The sequence below is a fragment of the Dermacentor variabilis genome, chromosome 4, assembly GCF_050947875.1.
Source record: "Dermacentor variabilis isolate Ectoservices chromosome 4, ASM5094787v1, whole genome shotgun sequence".
In the NCBI taxonomy this organism is placed as follows: Eukaryota; Metazoa; Arthropoda; class Arachnida; order Ixodida; family Ixodidae; genus Dermacentor; species Dermacentor variabilis.
This window is the reverse complement of record NC_134571.1, coordinates 217,884,452-217,907,373: the sequence shown is the minus strand read 5'-3', so window position 1 is coordinate 217,907,373 and position 22,922 is coordinate 217,884,452. Positions and strand designations below refer to the sequence as shown.

The following is a 22,922-nucleotide window of genomic DNA, read 5'->3' as shown; positions in this document are numbered from 1 at the left end:
CCTATGTTGTCCTTGGTGTCAGTGTTTGTTGGCTTCTCATGATATTACTAATAAAAATCGGGCCCCTCGGTTAACCCCCTTTCTTCTCGTTTATTACATAACGAGGTTCTCGAATCCGGCAACATTGATGCCTTCAGGTAGCATATGTGGGTTTATTGACCAGTTGCCTTCACCCAAAAAGGTCACGTTCTCGTGACGCCTGCGGCAGCAAGGACGTTCCACGTCCGCCGCCAAGGTCTGTGAGTGGTGGCGCTGGCTAACACTCCCAGGGTTTACTAGTACACATAAATACCCAAGAAAGTGGATGGGGAAACAGCGCCGCGGTAGCTCAATTGGTAGAGCATCGCACGCGAAATGCGAAGGTTGTGGGTTCGGTTCCCACCTGCGGCAAGTTGTTTTTTTCATCCACTTTAATTTCCATTATTTATCGTTTCTTCATTCAATTTATTAAGCACAACTAATTTCCCTTATGTTGTCCTTGGTGTCAGTGTTTGTTGGCTTCTCATGATATTACTAATAAAAATCGGGCCCCTCGGTTAACCCCCTTTCTTCTCGTTCAAAAATGAGAGAGTATCTTAATATGACGCGGTAATGAGTTCGAAAGTGTATTGGCTGAAAAATTCATAGTAAATTTACCATAATTAGTTCTAGGTTTTGGTAGTAAATAACTGTTGGTAGAAGCGAAACGGGTAGACGTGGAACGTGGATACTGGCTGTTAGTACTTATAGGGAATGGAAGCTTTCCCTTAACATATTTATAAGCAGATATTCCAAGTGAGTATTTATTTAGTTTCTGTAACGATAAAATTTCGTTAGATCTGAGCAATGGAGATACTTCCGATGTGTAGCTGCTACGTGTAATGATGTGAATTGCTTGATTTTGGGTGTGCTGTAGTGGGGATAAATGTGTGGGATGCGTGTTTCCCCACGATGATATAGACACGTGCGCTTGCCTATCTTTGTCGGGCGACCACGTTTCGCCGCCCGACAAAAGTTATCGCGCAGCATGGGACGCGCCTGCATGTATCGGAAGTTTCTGGAATGTTATCGATGCTTCTACCCGCTGTCTGTTGTCGCCGAACCTTGTGTTATGTGATTTCATCGCGGGACGCGAATGGTGCAGAACTTTGTGGAAGACACGCGGATCTCAGCGATTAGTCTGGAACATTCGACGATTGCTGTAGAAAAGCCGACGCGCTTGACCCGCTGATCAGAATTTCGGCGATCGCCGACTGTGTTCGCCGCTATCGTTGTTCTTTTGAGTGTAGCCTGCCTCTGAGGGCACAAGTTGGCCCAATAAAATGCTAGTTTCTATAATCGCAGTTTTGCTGCCTTCTTCACCGTCACTACTACATGACATCTGGTGGAGGTGCTTAACGTTCATGTACGGGACGCCCCCGACAAGCCTTACTCCAACCCCGGACCTCAAAGACAACACCAATGTCGTCCCGGAACATCGAGCAAGCCGCCGGCTACAGCAGCTGCCCCCGGAACACACAATTCTACCAGAGACGACCAAGAAGATCGTCAGAGAAGATCATCCAGAGGCGACCAAGAAGACAGCCCCAATGGCAGCCGCAGCAGTCCCAGTAGTTCTGCAGCAGCCCAGGGAGCCACCGGCGTTCCGCGGTTCCACATTTCAGGACCCGGAATGCTGGCTGGAGACGTATGAGAGGCTCGCTACGTTAAACAGTTGGGACAGCGACGGCAAGCTGCGGCATGTCTATTTCGGATTGGAAGACGCCGCCAGGACCTGGTTCGAGAATCGAGAAGCCACCCTAACGACCTGGGACCTCTTCCGAAGCGGCTTCTTGCAAACAGTTACAAGCGCCGTGCGAAAATAGCGAGCTCAAGCTCTACTAAAAACCAGAGTGCAGCTGCCAAATGAGGAGGAGGAGGAGGAAAGAACTTTATTGGGTCCTGAGGAACCCTTTCCCACCCACTCTTGGTTTAGTGGTCGGCAGGGGTCGCGGGCCGCCCCCACGTTGGGACGGGAAGCCCGTGAGCCTCCGCCCTTTCGTGAGCCCTCTGGACGGCCCGGAGCTGGGTCTGGTGGTCGTCGCTTCGCAGGGCTTCCATCCAGTCTTCTTCTTTGCTGAACACGGTGCCGCTTAACGCGGAGCATTGCCAAAGCATGTGCGATAGCGAGCAGTACGATTCGCGCAATCCGGACATTGCGGCTCTACGTCCGGTGAATAAAGGCTCATTCTGCCTCTCGAGGGGACCGACCTTGTTTGCAGCATTCTGAATATAGATGACTGTGGTCTAGTAAGTTTAGCGTGGGGGAGCGGGAAGGTCCTCCTCGACAGCTGATAATGCGTTGTTATTTCGTTGAAGGTGAGCAGCGGGTCTCGGTGCCCCCCTCCCTCCCCGCCACTTCGCTCGCCACGATCGCCGCGGTGCGTGAGTCCTCGCGCGCGTCCGTGTGCCAGCTCGTTGGCGTTGGGAAAGTCGGGGTGCACGTCGGCCCCCATGTGGGCTGGAAACCATTTGAGGATGTGATGACCCGCGGCTCCCTCATTGCCGAGGACGGCCGCCGCTTTCCGCGATATCGAGCCCGAGGCGAATGCTCTGGCCGCCGATCGCGAATCTGTGTATACGTAAGGACGTTCGGGGTCCCTCATTGCCATGACTATTGCCACCTGTTCGGCCACCTCGGACGTTACCGCCTTGACCGATGCTGCGTTAATGATCGTACCAGCCCAGCGTATCGAGACGGCCGCGTACCGGTCGCTGCGCCCGTACTGGGCCGCGTCTACAAATGCCGCCAGTCCTGGACAGCTGGCGTTCGATTTCAGCAGTGCTCGGGCCCTCGCCTTTCGGCGCCCCTCGTTGAATTGCGGGTGGACGTTTCTCGGAAGCGGTTCTACCTTGAAAGTGCCCCTGACGATCGCGATCTTCACGGAGATGACCCGTCTCTTTCGGCACGCCGACCCGGAAATGTCGGAGGAAAAAAAAGTCCGCTTCCTGATGTGGGGCGTCAAGCAAGAACTTTTCGCCGGACTTATTCGTAACCCGCCGAAGACCGCAGCTGAGTTTTCTGCAGAGGCATCAGCGATCGAGAAAACTGTGGAAATGCGCACCCGACAATATAACCGCCAGGTGCTCACGCCGCATCACGCCATCCAAGGACGGGGTTCCGACGACCTTCAAGAGACCACCAGGGCCATTGTGCGCGAAGAACTGCGCAAGGTCTTGCCTTGGTCGCAGCCTCTAGTGGCCTCGATAGCCGACATCCTGAAAGATGTCCAGTGATCACTTGGAGTTCCTGAGGTGCAACCTTAATTATCGCAGCCCCAGCCAGAAGCGATGGCTTACGCCGCCGTCGCACGCCGTCTAGGCCCCCCTCCTCGACCGCGCCAGGGCCCTATAACGCCGCAATTCCGTCGTCCACCGCCGCTGCCGCCAGCACGCCCACCTGTCGCCCAGCGCACCTACGCGAGGAAGACGGACATTTGGCGAGCCCCGACCGCCACCCGCTCTGCTATCACTGCGGAGAAGCCGGCCATGTGTACTGCAGATGCCCATACCGCGACTTGGGGGTGAGAGGGTTCGGCGTCAACGTGCCACCTCCACAGCTTGGGAAGCGCCTACTTGACATCGCCGACTACCTTGCAGCCACTCAGTGGAACTCTCGACGACCGCACCGTTCGCCGTCACCAGGCCGCTACCTGTCGCCGCAACCACGACCATACGCTGGCCTAGCCCGGGGCGGTCCGCCAGCCCATATCCGGAATACAAAAAGCAGCAACCGATGGAGGTGTGGTTGCTGTTCGTCGAACTGATGAAGATCCTCCGCCGCCGACGAAGACGCCGAAAAGACTATCTCGACGACATAACAACGACGACACACCGCCGTCCCGACGAAGTCTCGCACCAAAGAACACGCTGATGAAAGAATACCTGACGACGCGACGTTCCAGCCACTGGTCAACGCGACGCGGCAGTGATCCGACGCCAAGACCTAACTGTAACGCAAGACGAAGAACCCCCGACCTCGATCAGCTTCTCGACGGCCACGAAGTCACTGCCTCAGTTGACAAAGGGGCCGATTACTCCTTAATGAGTGGACACATCGCCGCCCAGTTGAAGAAGGTTAAGACTGCATGGGAGGGCCCCCTACTTCGGACCGCTGGAGGACACCTCATTACGCCGGCTGGAATCTGCACGGAAAGAGTTACCGTTCTTGAGCGGACTTACCCTGCCACCTTCGTTATCCTGCAACAGTGTTCACGAGACGTCATTCTTGGCATGGACTTCCTGAACCAACACGGCGCAATTATCGACTTGAAGTCTAAATCGATAACGCTGTCGCAAGATCAAGCGATACCACCGGAGAGCTCTCGTGGTCACCACACCTTGAATGTGCTCGAAGATGAAGTGAGCATCCCGCCGCGCTCCAGCATTGTTATTTCCGTCGGCACCGAAACACCCGCTGACGTAGAAGGCGTCACCGAGGGTGACCAGCATCTACTACTCAACCGTGAAATTTGCGTCGCAAGAGGGATCGCTCGACTTCACAGAGGGAAAGCGGAAGTGATGCTAACGAACTTCAGCCAAGAGTTCAAGCACATCAACAAGGGCAGGCCAATCATGTACACCGAGGAAATTATAGAAACGAGCAATGCCTTCGTCGTCTCAGATTCTGCTGCATCTACCCCGCCCACTATAGTCCCCGGCCAAGACTTAAGGCATGGTGACTTAAGGCATGTTGACTACTAAAGCTCTCCGGCGGTATCGCTCGATCTTCCGACTGCGTTATGGACTTCGACTTCAGGTCAATGATTGCGCCGTGCTGGTTCAGGAAGTCCATGCCGAGAATGACGTCTCGCGAACACTGTTGGAGGATAACGAAGGTGGCAGGGTAAGTCCGGTCATGAACGGTAATTCTTGCCGTGCAGATTCCAGTCGGCGTAATGAGGTGTCCTCCAATGGTCCGAATTTGGGGACCCTCCCATGCTGTCTTAACCTTCTTCAACTGGGCGGCGATGTGTCCACTCATTACGGAGTAATCGGCCCCTGTGTCGACTAAGGCAGTGACTGCATTGCTGTCGACAAGCACGTCGAGGTCGGTGGTTCTTTGTCTGGCGTTGCAGTTGGGTCTTCTCTTCGGATCACGGCTGCGTCGTGTTGAACTCAAGCTGGAAAGTCGCGTCGTCAAGTCGTCTTTCGTCGGAGTAGTCTTGGCTTCCCGACTTCTTCGGGATGGCGGCGTGTCGTCATTAGGTCGTCGAGATGGTTTCTTCGTCGTCTTCGTCGGCGGCGGAGGATCTTCGTCCGTTCGACGAACAGCAATCGCACCTCCATTGGTTGCTGCTTTTAGTTTTCCGGATATGGGATCGCAGAGCGGCCCCGGGCTGGGCCGGTGTATGGTCGGCGCTGCGGCGACAGGTAGCGGCCTGGTGACGGCGAAAGGTACGGTCGTCGTGGGCCCCGTTGAGTAGCGGCGATGTCACGTGGGCGCTCTCCAAGCTGTGGACGCGGCGCGTTGACGGCGAACCCTCTCAGTCCCAAGTCGCGGTATGGGCATCTGCGAAACACATGGCCGGCTTCTCCGCAGTGATAGCAGAGCGGGCGGTGGTCGGGGGCTCGCCAAATGCCTGTCTTCCTCGGGTAGCTGCGCTGGGCGACGGGTGGGCGTGCTGGCGGTGGTGGCGGTGGTCGACGGAATTGCGGCGTTGCAGGGCCGTGGCGCGGTCGTGGAGGGGGACCTTGACGGCGGGCGACGGCGGCGTAGGTCATCACTTCAGGCTGGGGCTGCGATGACTGTGGTTGTAACTCGGGAACTCGGAGCGATCGCTGAACTTGCTCTTTGACAATTTTGGCGACTGTGGCCACTTGAGGTTGCGATGAAGGGAAGATCCTTTGAAGCTCCTCTCGTACGACTGCCCTGATGGTCTCGCGCAGGTCGTCGGTGGCCAGTGACTGAACTGCGGCGCAGTTTGTCGAGCTCGTGCGGCGGTTGAATTGCCGGTTCAGCATTTCGAGTGTCTTCTCAATGCTAGTGGCCTCGCGAAGGAACTCTTCTACGGTCGTCGGTGGGCTTCGTATCATTGCGCCGAAAAGTTCCTCCTTTACACCACGCATCAGCAGGCAGACTTTCTTCTCCTCGGACAATTCCGGATCGGCGTGGCGGAACAGACAGTTCATTTCCTCAGTGAAGATCGCGATCGTCTCATTCGGCAGCTGCGCTCTGGTCTCCAGTAGAGCTTGGGCTCGCTCTTTTCGCACGACGCTTGTAAATGTTTGCAGAAAGCCGCTTCGGAACAGGTCCCACGTCGTCAAGGTGGCTTCTCGATTCTCGAACCACGTCCTGGCGGCGTCCTCCAATGCGAAATAAACATGTCGCAGCTTGTCGTCGCTTGCCCAGCTGTTAAACGTAGCCACCCTCTCATACTTTTCCAGCCAGCTTTCCGGGTCCTCAAATGTGGAACCGCGGAACGTCGGTGGTTCCCTGGGCTGCTGCAGCACGATGGGGGACGCTGGGGCTGCCATTGGAGTTGCCTTGGACACAATCTTCTTGGTCTCAGGTAGAAGTCCGTGCTCCGGGGCCAGCTGTTGAAGACGGCGGCTTGCTCGATGTTCCGGGACGGCGTTGGTGTTGTCTTTGCGGTCTGGGCTTGAATTACGGCTTGTCGGGGGCGTCCGGTACATGAACGTAAAGCACCTCCGCCAGATGTCACGTGGTGGTGACGTTGAGTAACACTGTAGCAATACTGTGAACGACAAAACTAACTTTCATGGGGCGAACCTGTGCCCACAAAACAGGCTACACTTATGGCACAACGATAGCGGCGAACACGCTCGGCGATCGTCGAAAATCTGATCATCGGGTGAAGCGCGTCGACCTTTATACAGCAGTCGTCGAATGTTCCAGACTAATCGTTCGGGCCCGCGTGCCTTCCACAAAGTTCTACACCATTCGTGTCAAGCGATGAAATCAGATAACACAAGGTTCGGCGACAACAGACAGCGGATAGAAGCATCGATAATTTTCCAGAAACTTCGGTACATGCAGGCGCGTCCCGCGCTGTGCGATAACATTTCTTAGGCGGCAAAACATGTCGCCCGATAAAGACAAGTGCACGTGCCAATATATAGGTTAAATAAGATCGGCCCTAATATGCTCCCCTGGGGTACCCATGCAGCAATATCTTCTAAAGAGGATAGGTGATTCGTGATTGCTACTGCTTGTTTCCTATGCATTAAGTATGATTGTAAAAGAGAAAGAGGTAGGCCATGAAACCCATAGTATTCTAATTTAGCAAACAAGGTTCGATGGTTTATTCTATCGAAAGCCTTGGAGAATTCCACAAAGATGCCTAGCGTTAATTTTTTTTCTTCAAAACCCTGTAATATTACTTCTGTCTACGTTAGCAAAGCGAGTTCTGTGGACATGCGCTGGCGGAAACCGAACTGTTGCGGTGATATAAAAGAGTGTTTTTCGCAGAACGAGGCGATTCTTTTACCAATTACTTTTTCCAAATCCTTAGAAAAAACTGGGAGAACAGAAACGGGCCGATAATTTGAAAAATCGTTTTTGTCCCCGCTCTTGTATAAAACTGTTACTTTCCCGTGCTGCATTTTTTCAGGAAAAATGCCTGGAGAAAGTGAAATGTTATATATGTGGTTAAGCACGTGCACTAGAAAGTCAAGTACATACTTTATTGGCCGTATTTGGAGACCATCAATATCTCGAGCTTTACTGTTCTTTAGGTTTGAGAATATGGAATAAATTTCCTCAGGTGTAGTCGGAGAAAAAAATGCGGAGTGAATGTTAGGTTCATTTAAAAAGCGCATAGCTGCATTGTTGTGGACGCCTGACACTAAATTAGTAAAGTATGTGTTAAATTGGTCAGCTAGTTCCCGGCCCTCCATTAGCCTATTATTGGATGTGAGCTGTAGTTCATTGAACTGAATACTACGATTCAAGAGCTTGTTAAGTTCGCGCCATAAAGCTTCCCCTCGGCCGGCACATTGTAAGAACAAATTTTCGTAATACAAATTTTTCGTACTACGCAAATATTTTGTTACATAATTTCTAAACTTTTTAAATGAGGCCAGGTCAGTGCGATCTCGTGTGTGCATGAACTTTGAGTACATTGCATTCTTTTTTTTTTGTATTAAGTCCATACATTCAAGTGTAAGCCATGGCTTCCTGATTTTCTTAGGCTTACTTATCGTTCTAGGTCTAAACGAGTTGTCATACACTATTTTAAATATTTCCATAAAAATTACATACGCCTCGTTAGCATCTGTGCATTGAAATACTGGTGTCCAATCCATGCTTTCTATTTTATGACGAAACATATCCAGCGTTCTTGTGTTGATATCTCGAATAATAAATGTATCGGGATTATCTCTTCCGTTTCTTTGTAACTCATTTTGTTTGCAAAACATAAATATGGGCAAGTTATCACTCACATATGCGGCAATGACGCCCGACGCAATGTTGCTGTCTCTGCAATTGGTTAAAAACACGTCCAAAAGGGTTTCAGAAACGCAACTATTGCGCGTGGGTTCTGATATGACCTTCATGCAGTCAAACGAGGCAAGTAACAGTTGTAACTCACGAGAATGAGATGTGGGTCATAGAATATTGATATTACAGTCACCACCTATTGCCAAGTCTAGCTTATTAGAAGAGGAAAAGTAGGGCGGTTTTTCTAGGAAAACAAGGAACCTCCCAATATTTCCATCAGGAGGGCGGTAGACAACTGCAAAAAGATGTTTTCCGCATTGCACGGCTAGTGTTTCATAATCATCCGTAATGCTAGGAAAGGCACTTATAATTGAACATGAGAGTTTATTGGATACAAGTTGCGCTATTACCCCACCTCGACGGTGCTTTCTATTTAAAAAGAACGTGTTAAAACCAGGTAAATGCAACACGTCCATATCAGAAACGTACCAAGTTTCTGTTATCATGATCACATGAAAATCTATGTAGAATGAAGAAAGAAGCGCTGTTAGGATGTCATGTTTGTTTACTGCAGATTGCGCATTACAGTGTAGAAAACCTAGATAATCGCGTTCAAAAGGGCATACTACATTTTTTGGGTGAGTCATTGTAAGCCGTCAGACGGTGTTGACGTGGGCTTATACGGAACTGTCTACTCCATTTTGTCCAAGTATTTTTCGCAGGTGATCCGAATCACGTGAGACGTTTCTGTTTTTCTAGCGAACACATTCCCCCCCTTCGTTCAAGCGAATTTCCAGTTCAGTGCTTTCTTTTTTGCAATCGTCATCCCAAGCAGCTTCTTTAACTGGGAACCACAAGTGTTCGTTCAAGAACACGGGTTCTCTCACGCTATATCCTAGATCTTGTGTGGTGAACCTCGTTCTTCGCGCCTTCTCAACGACTAGATCACGCTTCGCTCGGCGACTGAAAGCTACAACAATATTTTGGCTTGCATTGTCCTTTCGGTTCGGAGTACGGTGACGCACTTCAATGTCCTGCTTGCTTAGCGATACGCCAATCGTATCGCCAATCTTGCTAACTACTTCCACAAGATTTTCATTCTTTGACAACGGGATTCCCTTGATTTCTATGTTTCTATTTCTGGAGTGCTGGTCCTGAGCCACTATTTGCAATGTTGTTTCATGGGCTTGCTTTTGTAGAGCGGCAAGCTCACATTTCAGTGGCTCCTGCGTGGCCTTCAGATGTGCATTTTCTTTCCTTGTGTTTTCACACTCTTTCTTAAGGCTTTCATATTCCTTGCTGACAAATTCCAAGCTGTTCCTTAACCCTCTTATGTCTTTCCGAAATTCACGTTTCAGATTGGCCAGCTCCCGTTTGAGGTCAGCGACGTCGCCTCCCATCACCGTAGTTGGTCAGGGCCAGAGCTCGAGATAGACTTACAACGGCAAATGAAAGCAGCAAAAGGTAAATGGCAAATGGCAGCAGAGGCAGCAAGAAAACGAGTAAAAAAAGAAAGAAGAAACCTCTTATGACCTCTTATGCAGTGTCATGTTTTTGCCGCGTGAGGTACCAAAGGTAATTTTGGACTTTTAGTGATGAATTTAAAATATAAATCCACATTTAATTAAAAAGACGAGTAGTTTTAGCCAATAGGATAGGAATCTTTCCATCAGCGGGGTTATCTTGATTCAGGTTCTGAGCGATTGCCTGTTCCTTTATGGAAGTAGACTTGCGCACTAGTACAAGGTACAAGAAACTTCGAAGTGGTTTAAATGAAGCAAATTAGTGCTATATACAAAGAGAACTAAGTAAGTTAAATTCGCTTATAAGCGATATGTGGTGCCTGCAAGATGTTGGCTGTGCATTGGGAGAACTGCTATCAAGACGATAAACGCGCACACTTACATTGAGGTGACCCTCAACTCATCATTTCAATAAGCATGTCATATTGATCTTCTGTGCAAAGAACTAATATTTGGACAGCCTACATTGTTTTAGTAAGGAAATATTTGAATTTGCAGATATGATCCGTATATTGTATTGATACGTGTACTTGCTTATCCTTTTCGGGGGACCCGTTTCTATTGGACAACAAATGCTAAACATCATCGCTGAGCGCAGGACGCGCCTGCATGCATCGGAAGTTTCTGGAATGTTATCAATAATTCTATCCGTTGTCTGTTGCCACCAAAGGTTGTGTAATCTGACTGCACGAACGACGCGAATTGTGTAGTACTTTCTGGAAGACACACGGGCACCAGCGATTACTCTGGAACCTTCCCCGACTCATGCGTAAAAGTAGACGTGCTTGACCCGCAGATCGTATTTCAACTATCGCCGACTGTGATCCCCGCTGTAGTTGTGCTTTGAGTGTAACTTGTTTTTATTGCGAAAGCAATAATAGAGAGTTTTAGCCCAGCGGGTTTACGGCCAGCGGAGCGGAGTGGGCGAGCGGAGACACGACTGCGCATGCGCACAACGCTGAGGCGGCCAGCGGTTTTACGGAGCAGCGTTTACGCCCGCTGAAAAGCACTCCCCAGCGGAAGGTATACGCAGCGCGCGAGCGTGCGTAAGCGCGCGCGGGCGTGTATGGGAAATACAAGATGGCAGCCGCGAACATGAACCCCGCAGTTCTGCATCGACGACGGCGACTGCGGCACTAACCCGTACGTTAGTACTCATTATATTATTAACAAATAATGTACTGAGAACATGTAATATATCTTTATTCAACATTTCTTGCATTATAAAAGCAAGCGTAATTCAAATTCATTTCTCAGTAACTCCTATTCGGACCACTAGGTGGGGAAGCAGAGCGCCCCGCTCGAGCGGGTGAGTGATCCGCCGGGCTAAAATTCTTTTTTCGCGAGCCGCTCCGCTGGCGCAACGGTGGAGACCGCGAGCGGAGCGAAACGTAAACCCGCTGAGCTAAAACTCTAATACGCCAGGTCTAACCGCTTGTCGCGTATGCCGTGGCCCCCCCCAAAGCTGGCGCTCCGCTTAGCAGGTGGTGTGACGTCAGCTCTCTCCGTTGCTATGACGACGCGTGACGTCTGCTTGCTACTCGCCCCAGCTAGAAGGGAGCCGCTCGTTGCGTGTGCGGTGGCCCCCGAGCCGGCGCCGCCAGGCGCCGCGCCTAACAGGTCTCTCCGGGCAGGGGGAGGGGAGTTAGGGGGAGGGGGATAGAGGGATGGGAGGGGGATATAGGGGGAGGGGATAGAGGGATGGGAGGGGGATATAGGGGGAGGGGGATGTAGGGGGAGGGGGATAACAGGTCTCTGTGCAGGGGGATATGGGCTGGACTAGTTTTGAAGTGAGGGAAGCTCGCACTAAAATTGAGTATGAAGAACGGCTGAGGAATATGGAAGAAACTAAATGGGCTGGGAGAGTGTTCACGTATCTGTACAGGCAAAACATTGATTCACAGTGGAGGAAAAGAACTAGGAAGCTTACCAGCAAGTATGCGGCCTGTGGGGTGGGCAACACAGCAACCAAGAAGGTCAAGCGAAAGTCAGAGAGGCTGAATTAATCTCATGGGTGGCGGCAATGGAAAAAGAAACCTGCCATGAGTAACTACTTAAGAGGAAAAAACGAAATCAGGAAAGAAACCATTTATGATAACTCAAAGGGAAGCTCATTACTTTTAGAAGCGAGATCGGGATGCCTTAGAACACGCACCTATAAAGCGAAATATAAGAAGGAGGAAGAAGCATGTGCTTGCTGCGGTAAAGCTAGGCAAACGACGGAGCATATTTTATTAGAATGAGAAGACGTCTACCCAGCGGTCGATTTAGGCACCACTGGCCTCCTTGAAGCCCTCGGGTTCAGTGGGAGCAGTGGTAAAGCAAACAGGTCCGCAATAGACATTAGTAAGAGGCGATTGGAGGATTGGTGGAAGAAAAGTAGGGAAACGACAAAAGACGGAGACGTACAAAAGCACAGTTCGCAATAGGGGATCAGAAAATTTGGACGTGGTAGTTCATAGTGCTTCTTTTTTTTTTTTCATTGGTTAACCTAGGTAGGATATTAGGCGGCATAGTAGCAAGAGCTTGGTGGCGCAACCCATCGCCCCGTTCCAAAGGGGACGCTCATAACATCCATCCATCCATCCGTTGATATGACGACCGCCTCGCCTTGCGCTCGCTCTGTGGCGGCTTCAGTGGGATACGCTACGCGTTTGCTGATCAGTCTCGCCATGGAAGTTACCGACGAAGAGTCTATATCTGAATCTAGTTGCTCTACTGCTTCGGAACAGGTAAATTCTAAGGCGAAAGCTAAGCAAGATAGGAAGAATGAGAGAAAGAGGTTGCACGTGCCCAGGAAACAGAGGAACGAGAAGAACGATTGCGAAAACTAGGAGAAGCCGGAGCAGCTAAGCGAGCCGCTTTAGGAGGTGAGTCTAGTTGTGCTAGACGGTATGAAACTATGAGACGGCGACGTGCCCAGGAAACAGAAGAACAACGGGCCGAACGTCTTGAAAAGCGGAGGAGGAAAAATGTGTGTGTTTCTACTGAAAAAACTGTACAAGTAAGGGACTACATCGAACGAGTGGCTCAGTTTGCATCAGCTACACGCGAATTCCATCGCCGTTTCACCGAGAACCCGATAAGAAGTGTGTGTTCTGTATGTAATCGACTGTGGCATAAGCGGGATTTGCAAACGGTGAGTGAGAACATGTATGTGACTCTTCGTGAAGCCTTCTCAGATTGGACTGAAGTGACTATAGAAACTCCCAAGGTGTGCAATACTTGTAACTCTAGTCTGAGAGAACTGAAAATTCCACTGTACAGTGTGTCTAATGGTAATAAGTACCCTCCTATACCACCAGGTTTGCCACCGCTAAACTGTGTAGTCGAAACGCTAGCTTTCGCAATTCAACCAGGTTCAACCAGAGCTAAACCACAGCGAATTTTTGTGGCCACAGGTTCTCCCAATAAAAAACTGCTGCGTCATTCACACTTTTGATACCGTGTTCTTTACCGGCACTACTACGAGACGATATTTTAACATATTTTATTCGTACCTAAAATATTGCATAGAATGAATAGGCTACACATATGCCTCGTATTGTTGTGTAGTCATTGTACTGCTAAAGATAGCTATACGAACCATTGCCTCAGCACCCAAGGATGCACAGTCCACTGAACGTTTTAGAAACCAGAACATATTAGTTTACCATGTCATTAGGCAATATAAATGCGCAACATTAGTAAAAAATTTATTTTACTAGGGCGTGCGCTTTCACTCCGCAGTTTTATGAAAACCCAGGTGCAACACTCAATAGGCGGTGCAAAAAATTGTAATCTGCTCATAGTCCGCAATGTTTAACGCCGTCATACAATATCCTTTGTTAGAGCACAGATTTGGAACATTATATATGGCTTGATTAAATGCCTGCCAAATATTGCACCGTCGCTCAAAATTTCGGCCAGCTACCAGTCACCATAATGATATCGTACTCGCGAATTACTGCTGATATTGTATCCATGTCACAGCGGTGCTGTAATTTCCATATTAGCATTGTATTCGGTAAATGATGTTTGTACTCAGCCTTTTTGTAATTTATCCTCAAGTGGCCATATCGGCTATGGATGCAGACGCCGTCACAGTCATATTGAACAGCGTTTAGAGCAATAATCATTGTTCTTCCGGTTCTTCACTCGGTCAAAGACGTGCGCAGCTATCTAGGGCATGCTTGTATTTTCATCGCTTTGTCAAAGACAGTACTTTGTCAAAGACCTTCTCAAGGAAAACGCCTATTTTTCATGGAGTCCTCAACAAGTCATCGCCTTCACCGAGCTTGTCACAAGCCTCAGAAAGCCGCTTGTTCTGGCATGTTTTGATCCAGCCGCAGCTGTCAAGGTGCAAGGAGACGCCAGTTGGTCACGGCATGGGAGTAGTGTTTGTTGAACGACAACGAGGCCTTGGCCACGTTATTGCATACGCCAGACGTCTATCTGAAGCACAACGTAACTATTTTATTATAGAGCGGGAATGTCTTACTAGGGTGTTGTCAAATTTTGCCCTTACTTATACGGTCGGTCCCTTTCTGTGGTTAGTGATCATCATGGTTAGCTGAAAGACCCAACGCGACTGCTTGCTCGGTGGATATTACATTTTCAAGAATAATCGTACTTAATAACGTCCAAGCCCAGCTGCCTCTACAAATACGCTGACTGTTCGGCGTGTTATCCCGTTGATTGATTGATTGAGAACTTTATTTAATAGATAGGAAAGGTAAGGGAGCGGGATGGGTGGGTGCCTAGTCCAGGACTCCATTGGCTGTTGCTGTACGCTAAGCCTAGAATAAGAGACCCTTCTGGGTCTCCAAGTCAGCTCGAGCGAGGACGGTGACAAAACTGACGTTGTACACACTGAGTCTTATCCACTGCGTCTTATCCATCTCTGAGTGTTTCCACATTCGCAACGAGCAGCATCGTGATGTCTTCCTGTGGACGTTCATGAATCTCCTTCAATTCAGGCCTCCTGACGCATCCATGCGCATGTTCGTTCTCCAGGATGGTGCACAATATCAACGGAACTTTCTGCCTGGCGACCATGAAGTACGGCTCGTCCTACCGAAATGCCTGCGTTTTACTGTTTAGCGCCAGCTCCCCAACGCGCCAAGCACAGGACATCTGGGAGTCTCCCACACATACGGCACTTATGAGCGGGCCAGGTCTTGCCCGCTTCGTTAGGCGTTATGTTGCCGCTTTGTGTTGGGTCGACCTCCTTGCTCCTCTCCCTACATCTACCTCAGCGAAGAAGTGGGTCGCCGTAGGCACGGAACTTGCGGTATGCCATTACCCGAGTGCTCCCTACGAGCTGCGCGAGTGACGTCGCAAATTTTCTTCTCAGCGGTGTCCTTACAGTGAAGCTGTTTATAGCTAAGGTTCCGTAAAATTTCCATGTGTGCGAGCAAATACTAACATCATCAGCGATGGCTCGTGCCACTGCTCCCGCGTTAGTGGTCGTCGTCTTCCACAGCTCGTTCCGATGGCGCTCATGCCAGCGTTCCTATAGGGCCTGACGGCACTATAGCGAAAGCGCTGACGGCACTAGCCCACTACCAGTCGGTGCTGTGATTTTAGTCTCAAATTCCTTGCTTCAATGTATAACTTGCGCCTTCGCCGTCGTCTTCCACAGCTGGCTCCATTGCCGCTCATCATGCTAGCGTTCCCACACTGATCCTCCCTCTGCGAAGGCGCTGACCATGCTAGCCAGTCGGTGCGGCGATTTCGGTGTCAAATTCTTTGCCTCAGTATATGGCGAAATGAAAGCACGAGTGTATATAACGAATGTGTATAACGAATGTGTATAACGAATGTGTATAACGAATGCATAACACGAATGCATAAAGATAAATCTTCGTCATGACGACCACTGATAAAAAAAATATGCAGATCCCACGCACTGTGTGAATAGAATTAAGCGAAGCTTTCCATGCTGGATGCTTTGATTGATGAGAATTAGCGGGTGATGTTTACGGTAAAGCTTAATTTCTTCAACGCTTAGTCTAACACGAGTGTGGTGAGTTGATGTTCAACGTTACCTTGCGGGCTCCAGTGCTGTTTGTCTGCGTAGTACACAGAACATGTAGGGAGAGGTGTTTGCTTGAGGCGTTGTTGCAATTCATATTTCATAACCTCTGAGAGGATTGAGCACAGTAATTAGTTCACATGGCACATCGCATTGTGGCAGAAGTATTAAACTTGAATTGTATTATGGGACTGTACGTGCCAAAACCACAATGGGGTTAGGCGGCACGCAGTAGTGGCGGACTCCTGATAAATTATGACGCTGTGATGCTCTTCAACTTGTCCCAAAATCTAAGTGCACGTGAGTTTTTTTTTTATTTCGCCACCGTCGAAATGCGGCTGCCACGGTGGGGATAAAATCCGCGACCTCTAGCAATGCCGTAGCCGCAAAGCTACCGCGGCGGGCACAGAAGGGGTGATATCACGGGCGACCTCTTCCGTAGTGTCGCCTGGTCCCTGAGGTGTACTTTAATTAATGCGGCTCTGCTTCTGCACGCCCTGCGTAGTTTGTTCACTTGGCATATTTGCATAGTGTTTATTTTTCATAAATAGCAAAGTCAGTTTGAGATTAGGGACTTGACCTTGCTGTTGTCTTGTGGTCCAGTTTAGGCGACTACAGCAAAGCGCAGGACGAGCTCACACCTGCTGTATCGGCCAATAACCGGAAATGAGGCACGCATGTGGGTTCCGCGAAGAGGGGACGCGGGCAACACTCACGCGTGAAGATAAAACGGATTAGTGGCTGCACCGTAGAAAAGACACTAGATCTGCACCCTCGCTCGGAACAAAAGGGTAGACGGCCCGAGCTGAAGGGAGCGTTCGGGGAGACGAGCGTGAAGATGAAAGTAGGGGGGTGCTTGAGGTCACCGCCACCGCTAATGCCCATTCGCTTCCCAAATGTCCCGTCGACCGTCTCGGCCACGGAAATTGGGCGACGCGACTCTGCCCAGCCGGTTTGATGTTTGGCATCCCTGTGCGCCTTCTAAGAATGCCCGTGAAAATGGCGGTAGCTTTAAACCACTTAATAATAATATTTGGGGTTTTACGGGCCAAAACCACTTTCTGATTATGAGGCACGCCGTAGTGGAGGACTCCGGAAATTTTGACCACCTGGGGTTCTTTAACGTGCACCTAAATCTAAGCACACGGGTGTTTTCGCATTTCGCCCCCATCGAAATGCGGCCGCCGTGGCCGGGATTCGATCCCGCGACCTCGTGCTCAGCAGCCCAACACCATAGCCACTGAGCAACCGCGGCGGGTGGTTAAACCACTTAGCCGGCAACGGCCGATGGATGCTTTTGTGTGCGATCGCCATCGGGTCCCAATTATGCTGTTTGGATTTCAAGCGAACCGGGACACAGCTGCACGGGAGACAGCTTTCTCAGTACTGGCAGGGTAGCCCGCTGTCCGGCGGATATGCAGTCAATAATCCGTGATTTCACGGAAACATTCCCGGCAGTTTACATGGCGGCCGCTTGCAGGTGAAAAGAGGAAGATATCAGGGGCCGATACTCGGAGCCCAACGTAGGGGAGAGGGAGGTGGCACGTGTATTTGAGAAATCTTATGTCCTGGCGTGTTGTAAAGAGTGCCACTGTTTCCGCCAATGCCGTGTGCGGCACGAAGGTGGTTGTGCTATTGGTTACAATGATGTGAACTCGCACGTGTGAATGGCTGGTTTGCGACTCCTTTGTACAACTGAGGGCTTAAAAAGTCATGTTTGGTTGTGTGGAGGGGGAGCGGAGCTTCGGTCTTGGACTCGGACAGACGCCTCGGCGTTTGAATAAAACGTCACTTCGTTGGACAACGGCTCTTCTTTCGCGCTGCCACCGTGCACTCGAATCATCGAGGGGCGCCGTCTTCGGACCTTCAACACCTTCCCTCCTTGACTAGCGTTGAAGCTACCAGAGGAAAAAGGGAAAGAAAATTAACTAGCGTCAACGTACTGCTCCGTACTTTGAACATAAGCTTATTGAGCTTCCCCGTAACCGCCGTCGTATAGTAGTAGGGTTTGCTTGCCTTCCCACGTCACCCCCCCCCCTCGCTTGTATGGGAATTGCCTCTACTCCTCCCTCCTTCGTACAGTTCCACGTCCCTTCTGGACTCGTACGTTAGTAGAAAGAGATGCGCTGCAGTTTCTGCAATTTTTCTAAGGGGAGTCACGTATAACTACAGCTGTCAAGAGGCTAAGGTGGCGATGGCCAGGGAGCTCTAAAGGACATTGCGCACATTCGACGCAGTGGCGTGAAAACGAGTTTCTAGCATCACCTTTCCTCTCTGTCTCGCGTCTGTCCTATATGCACACGCATTCAATCACCCCCTCCGCCATCCGATGCGCTGTGCTTGACAGCAGCAGCAACAGTGGGAAAGTCGAAGGAAGGGGCAAGGACAGCTTCGCTTTAAAAAAATAAATGTGTTCGTACCTTTGTTCAAAATTTGGTGTTACCTCTTTGTCCAGACTTACACAGCTTCGTTGGTAGCTCAGGACTGCGCACCTTCACACAGTGGAATGGCTCATTATTCTTTCCTTTTTTGCATCATGGTGTTCCACGTCAGTTACTCACAGATCGCCGCCGTGATTTTTTGTCGTGAGTTATCGATGACATCGTCTAATCATGTGCTATGTAGCATAAGCTGATCACGTCCTATCATTTCCAGCAGGAATGGTTTGGCCGAGAGCTTGAATGATACGTTGATAGAGATGTTCGCCATCTATGTCTCCGCTGATCATAGTGAGTGGGGCTATGCCTTACCATGTGCAACGTTTGCCTGCAACTCCTCTGGGCACGACACGGCTGGCCCTTTTATGTGTCTGATGGGGCCGAGAACCGAGGTTATCACTGGATACCGTGCCGCTCTTTTCTACGTCACCGGCTACAGCGAGTACGCGCATGGCGCCACTGCACGGGCCGATCACGCACGACAGGTTGTCCTCACTCGGCTCATTGCGTTCCAAGCCAGCCAGAAGCACACTCACTGCCACCGCGCAGCTAACTTTTTGCCTGCTTGACATGTGCTCCTCTGGTCCCCGCCACGGCCAAGCGGGCTTGTCCGAGAAACTCCTTCCCCGCTGCGCCTGCCCTCACCGTGTGTGGCGCCAGGTGACTGAAGTGACATGTGAGATAGCCCCGGTGTCTTTTGCGACGGTATCCTCAATGCCTTCCAGTTTTGTCCGCGTTTTTCGGCTCAAGCCGTGCCATTGTACTCTCCACGTTGACCTCTAGCACCACTGGAACGGCGCTTTTGCTGCCGGGGTAATGCTACGGGGCAGTTTCAGGTGACAGGAAATCCCAGGGACGACGACGAAGAGCTCTAGCGAGAGCCGCATCCCATCTTGCTCAGCGTTGCCTATCTTGTGCTCGTAGAACTTGTACATGGCCTTTCGCTTGCGTTTCCTGCCACTTTAAATATATCGAAACTAGAAAACAGTGAATTGATAAAATACGAAGTACGCACAATGTTAAAAGATAACTAAAAGATTGAGTTACAAATTGAGTTACAAGTTAAGATTGATTACAATTGGGTTACAGTAAAATAAATAATGGTATTTGTGCAAATGTGTGTTATGCAAGTGATACAAAATACCGGATCATACGTTTTACATTAATAAAAGTTCATTGTGACAATTATTAAAAAATTGCGCCCCCCCCAAAGTGAGCAAAGGCATCTATATAAAGCGCAAGATAGCAATTCTTGCGTCTTGCAGCAAGAGGCTAACAAGTATGTATCTAATATACCGTTGTTTAAACAGTTCGTTCACCATTGATTTTAAAGAGGCAATCCTTTATTGGATCAAGTAAACATGACTAATTAATTATTTTGTTTATTTCAAGAAAATTCTTGCAACGGAAAAATTGAAGCTAGAACAGTGCTTTATACCAATGAGGCATACGCAAAGGATGTGGACGCGTTGTTCCTGTTGTATACATGAAACAAGGTCGTGACAAAAGGGGTACGAAAGTAAAGAAAAAATGACGTAATTTTAGCTTTTATTTGAACAAAGATTTGCTGGGATATTGTTTGAAAATAGCAGGGAAACTTGTGGCTAAATGCATTGGCCTTTCGACCTTACTAGAAAGCTTTGCGAGGCTAAGCACGAGGCCACCTGTTCGATTCCCGGCCAGGGCGGTCGCGTTTCGATGGGGGAGAAATACACGGGAGCTGGTGTACCGCGCATTGGGGTTCAGATTGACAATACACAGGTGGTCGACATTGATCCAGAGTCCCCCACTACAGCGTGCCTCGTGAACAGACGGTGGTTGCGGCACAAAAAAAAAAAAAAAAGAAATACAGAATTAAGAAAGTACCCTTTCTGACATGCTAAGCAGTAAAAGTATTTCAATCATATCATGCCTTGTGGTAAAATTTAGCTACTGACATGGCAAAGGTAACTCAAGTTTTTCTTGCAATTAACATGTCTTGAGCACGGACGGGACTTCGGCTAATCAACTGCAAAAGGTACTATAGGCTGATTATTAAGGCGATACGAATATTTAAAATTTCGTATATGAATCAAATAGTATTTGATGTTCGATTCAGGAAATCACCATTTGGAGTGGTCGAACATTCGCTTCGTTAGAGTAACATTAAGGACGAAAAAATTCTAGCAGTCTACAGTGAGAAAGACGGACGCGAGTGGACGCTCCTAGGAATAATTGTAGTGCAAGAAAGCCGTGGTTGTTGCCATGACGAACCAGTTGCTGAACAAATTCGTGGACGAGATCACTCCTGCACAACAGTTTGTCTCGCCTTGCGCAGCCTGCGAATTCACTGGCTCGACATAGGCAGACCAATTTACTATTTCAGCTACCTCCTCATGCATGTTGGCACTCTTTTAAAACAACTTCTCGTGTACTGTTTCAGTTAGCTCCGTCAACAATCACTGCACTTTACTGTGTGCCTCTAGCTATGCGCAGTTCCTTTGTTTTCTTTTTAGGATAAACAGATCCAATCACTTTTTCTTTGTTCCCTATTGACAAGCTTCTTAGCTGAAATGAAATGCAGTTGGTAATAGCATAAAATGTATGAAATAATGGAAGTAAGCATTTTGTTGCCAACAGACTCCACGGACCCGCATATATCATATTTTTTTTAGAAATTAAGAGTATTCGGCATTCGATTCGATATTCGAAGGTTGTATTACTCGGATATTCGTTTTCGATTTGATTAGAAAATCTTATTTGCGAACATTTCTGCTAATTAAATGAAGTTATCTAGCAAATTCTGGTTAATTAAAGAGTTAAACAGTAATATTCGCTGAATTTTTTGCCTGCGTCCCTAAAATACTGCGCTTCCAAAAAAAAAAGTATATAACGTTTTGTTTTCACTGCGCTCTTTTTGAGAAGTATCGGAAGTATATACATACCTTGGTCCGTAGTTGCAGACTTGCGTGGTCTGGTATCTCTTAGCGTTGTCGTCGTTCTCCAGCCTGTAGAATGTGTAGCCGCAGCCGACGAACCGGGTCTCGCCCCACATGAGCTGCGAGAAACGAGCCAGAATCGCAAGCTGGCCACTCTAGGCATTCCAGCACTGTACTCGGAGCACAGGTTGCGCCGTGGGTGGTCAGAGTTGAATTCAACTGCTGCGGAGAGCGGCAGCGCGAAGCAGGAGAACAACCGGACGACGAGACAGACAAGGATGAGCGCTACTTCCAGCTGAGGTTCGTGTGGGGAAAACACGGAAATAAGTAGCCTACGAAACAATCACAACCAAGCTTTTTTATCGAAGGAATTATACGTAGAGGCAAAACAAAAAAGGTTAAGGAACTATAATCTCGTTTATTGCACGCACCGCTACTTCCAAGGAAGCTCATTCCCTTGTCCGATAGGGACAGGGAAGATGTACTCACGCATAAGCCGCGCTCATGGGTCATCTGCGTAGTTTCAATGATAATGTGGGTGCTGTCCTTCCTGTGGCATTATAATGTTATGGTGTCGTGGAATATGGGTGAACAAACGCATGAACGGCACAGCTGTGCAAAGAAGCCATCTTTATCGTTCCGAAAGTTGTTCGCGTGTTCTTGAAGGTGGTCGTTAAGATATCTACCTACCTGGCCCACGTAACAATCGCCGCATGAGAGAGGTATCCTGTAAAAGACTCCACGTGCACAATCCACATAGCTTTTCCCGTGTTTGGCATTACACATGGTGGCCTGTTTTTCCACGGGAATGGTTAGTCTGACAACTCTTGCCAATTTTGAGCAGTGCGAAAGACGCTACCCGAATTCGAGCTCTCTGTCCGACCTTTTTGAGATGGTGGAAAAGCCTGTGCTTCTATGGAATGACGGATTTTTTGCCAGCTTATCCGTTGTCTTTAGTGGGGTATCTTGTCCTTTGCTGCTCTCAGTTTTTCCTTTTCGGTGGATTACCTCCGCAGTTGAGACGATAAACGCCTCTGCGTAACACGAGGCCTTAAGACGGGATATTTGGGCTTTAAAACCTCTAACCATGGTGTGGTGGCAAGATCAATACAAGGTGTTCCAGACGCACCGATGTACAATGCCTCACTTCACCAGTATGCTGCGTGTGGAAGAAAAAGGCAACAGTGGCTTATGCGCATGGAATTTGTAGCACCAATAGACATGATGAGAGTGAAAAAAAGCAATCTGATATTGAAAAACCAGAAAGTATCGCTTTCAGTCTCCCGTTTCAATGCTAGAAGCCTCAGACACTCTTCAAACGTGGCTATCATCTGCACTGCAAGCGGCTGGAAGTTTGCGGAACCGCGCTCTAAAGCAACTAACAAATCGTCAAAGTACACGATGTTCATAATGACATGCGTACCTTCCAACCATTTATGCAACAAATTGTCAAGTTGGCTCAAGCACAAATCGTTCAGCAAAGATGCAGTGCAAAGAAGCGATTGAAACGGCCTTTGTTTATAAGATATGCACATTTCGACTCCATTCCACGAGGTGGATGCGAAGTATAACTTAGCGAGGTCTGTTTGTCGCAAAACTTGGCTG

The 22,922-nt window shown here is 49.1% G+C and overlaps 1 protein-coding gene across 1 annotated transcript in view; it reads right to left on the bottom strand.

Moving 5' to 3' along the window:
• The window catches only part of LOC142578519 (CRISP/Allergen/PR-1-like), a 137,184-nt gene that overhangs the window by 17,901 nt on the left and 96,361 nt on the right, over positions 1–22,922 (bottom strand). The window contains exon 4 of the mRNA XM_075687897.1: positions 21,324–21,436. Coding sequence (XP_075544012.1) covers positions 21,324–21,436 — 113 coding nt within the window. The remainder of the gene's footprint in view (positions 1–21,323; positions 21,437–22,922) is intronic.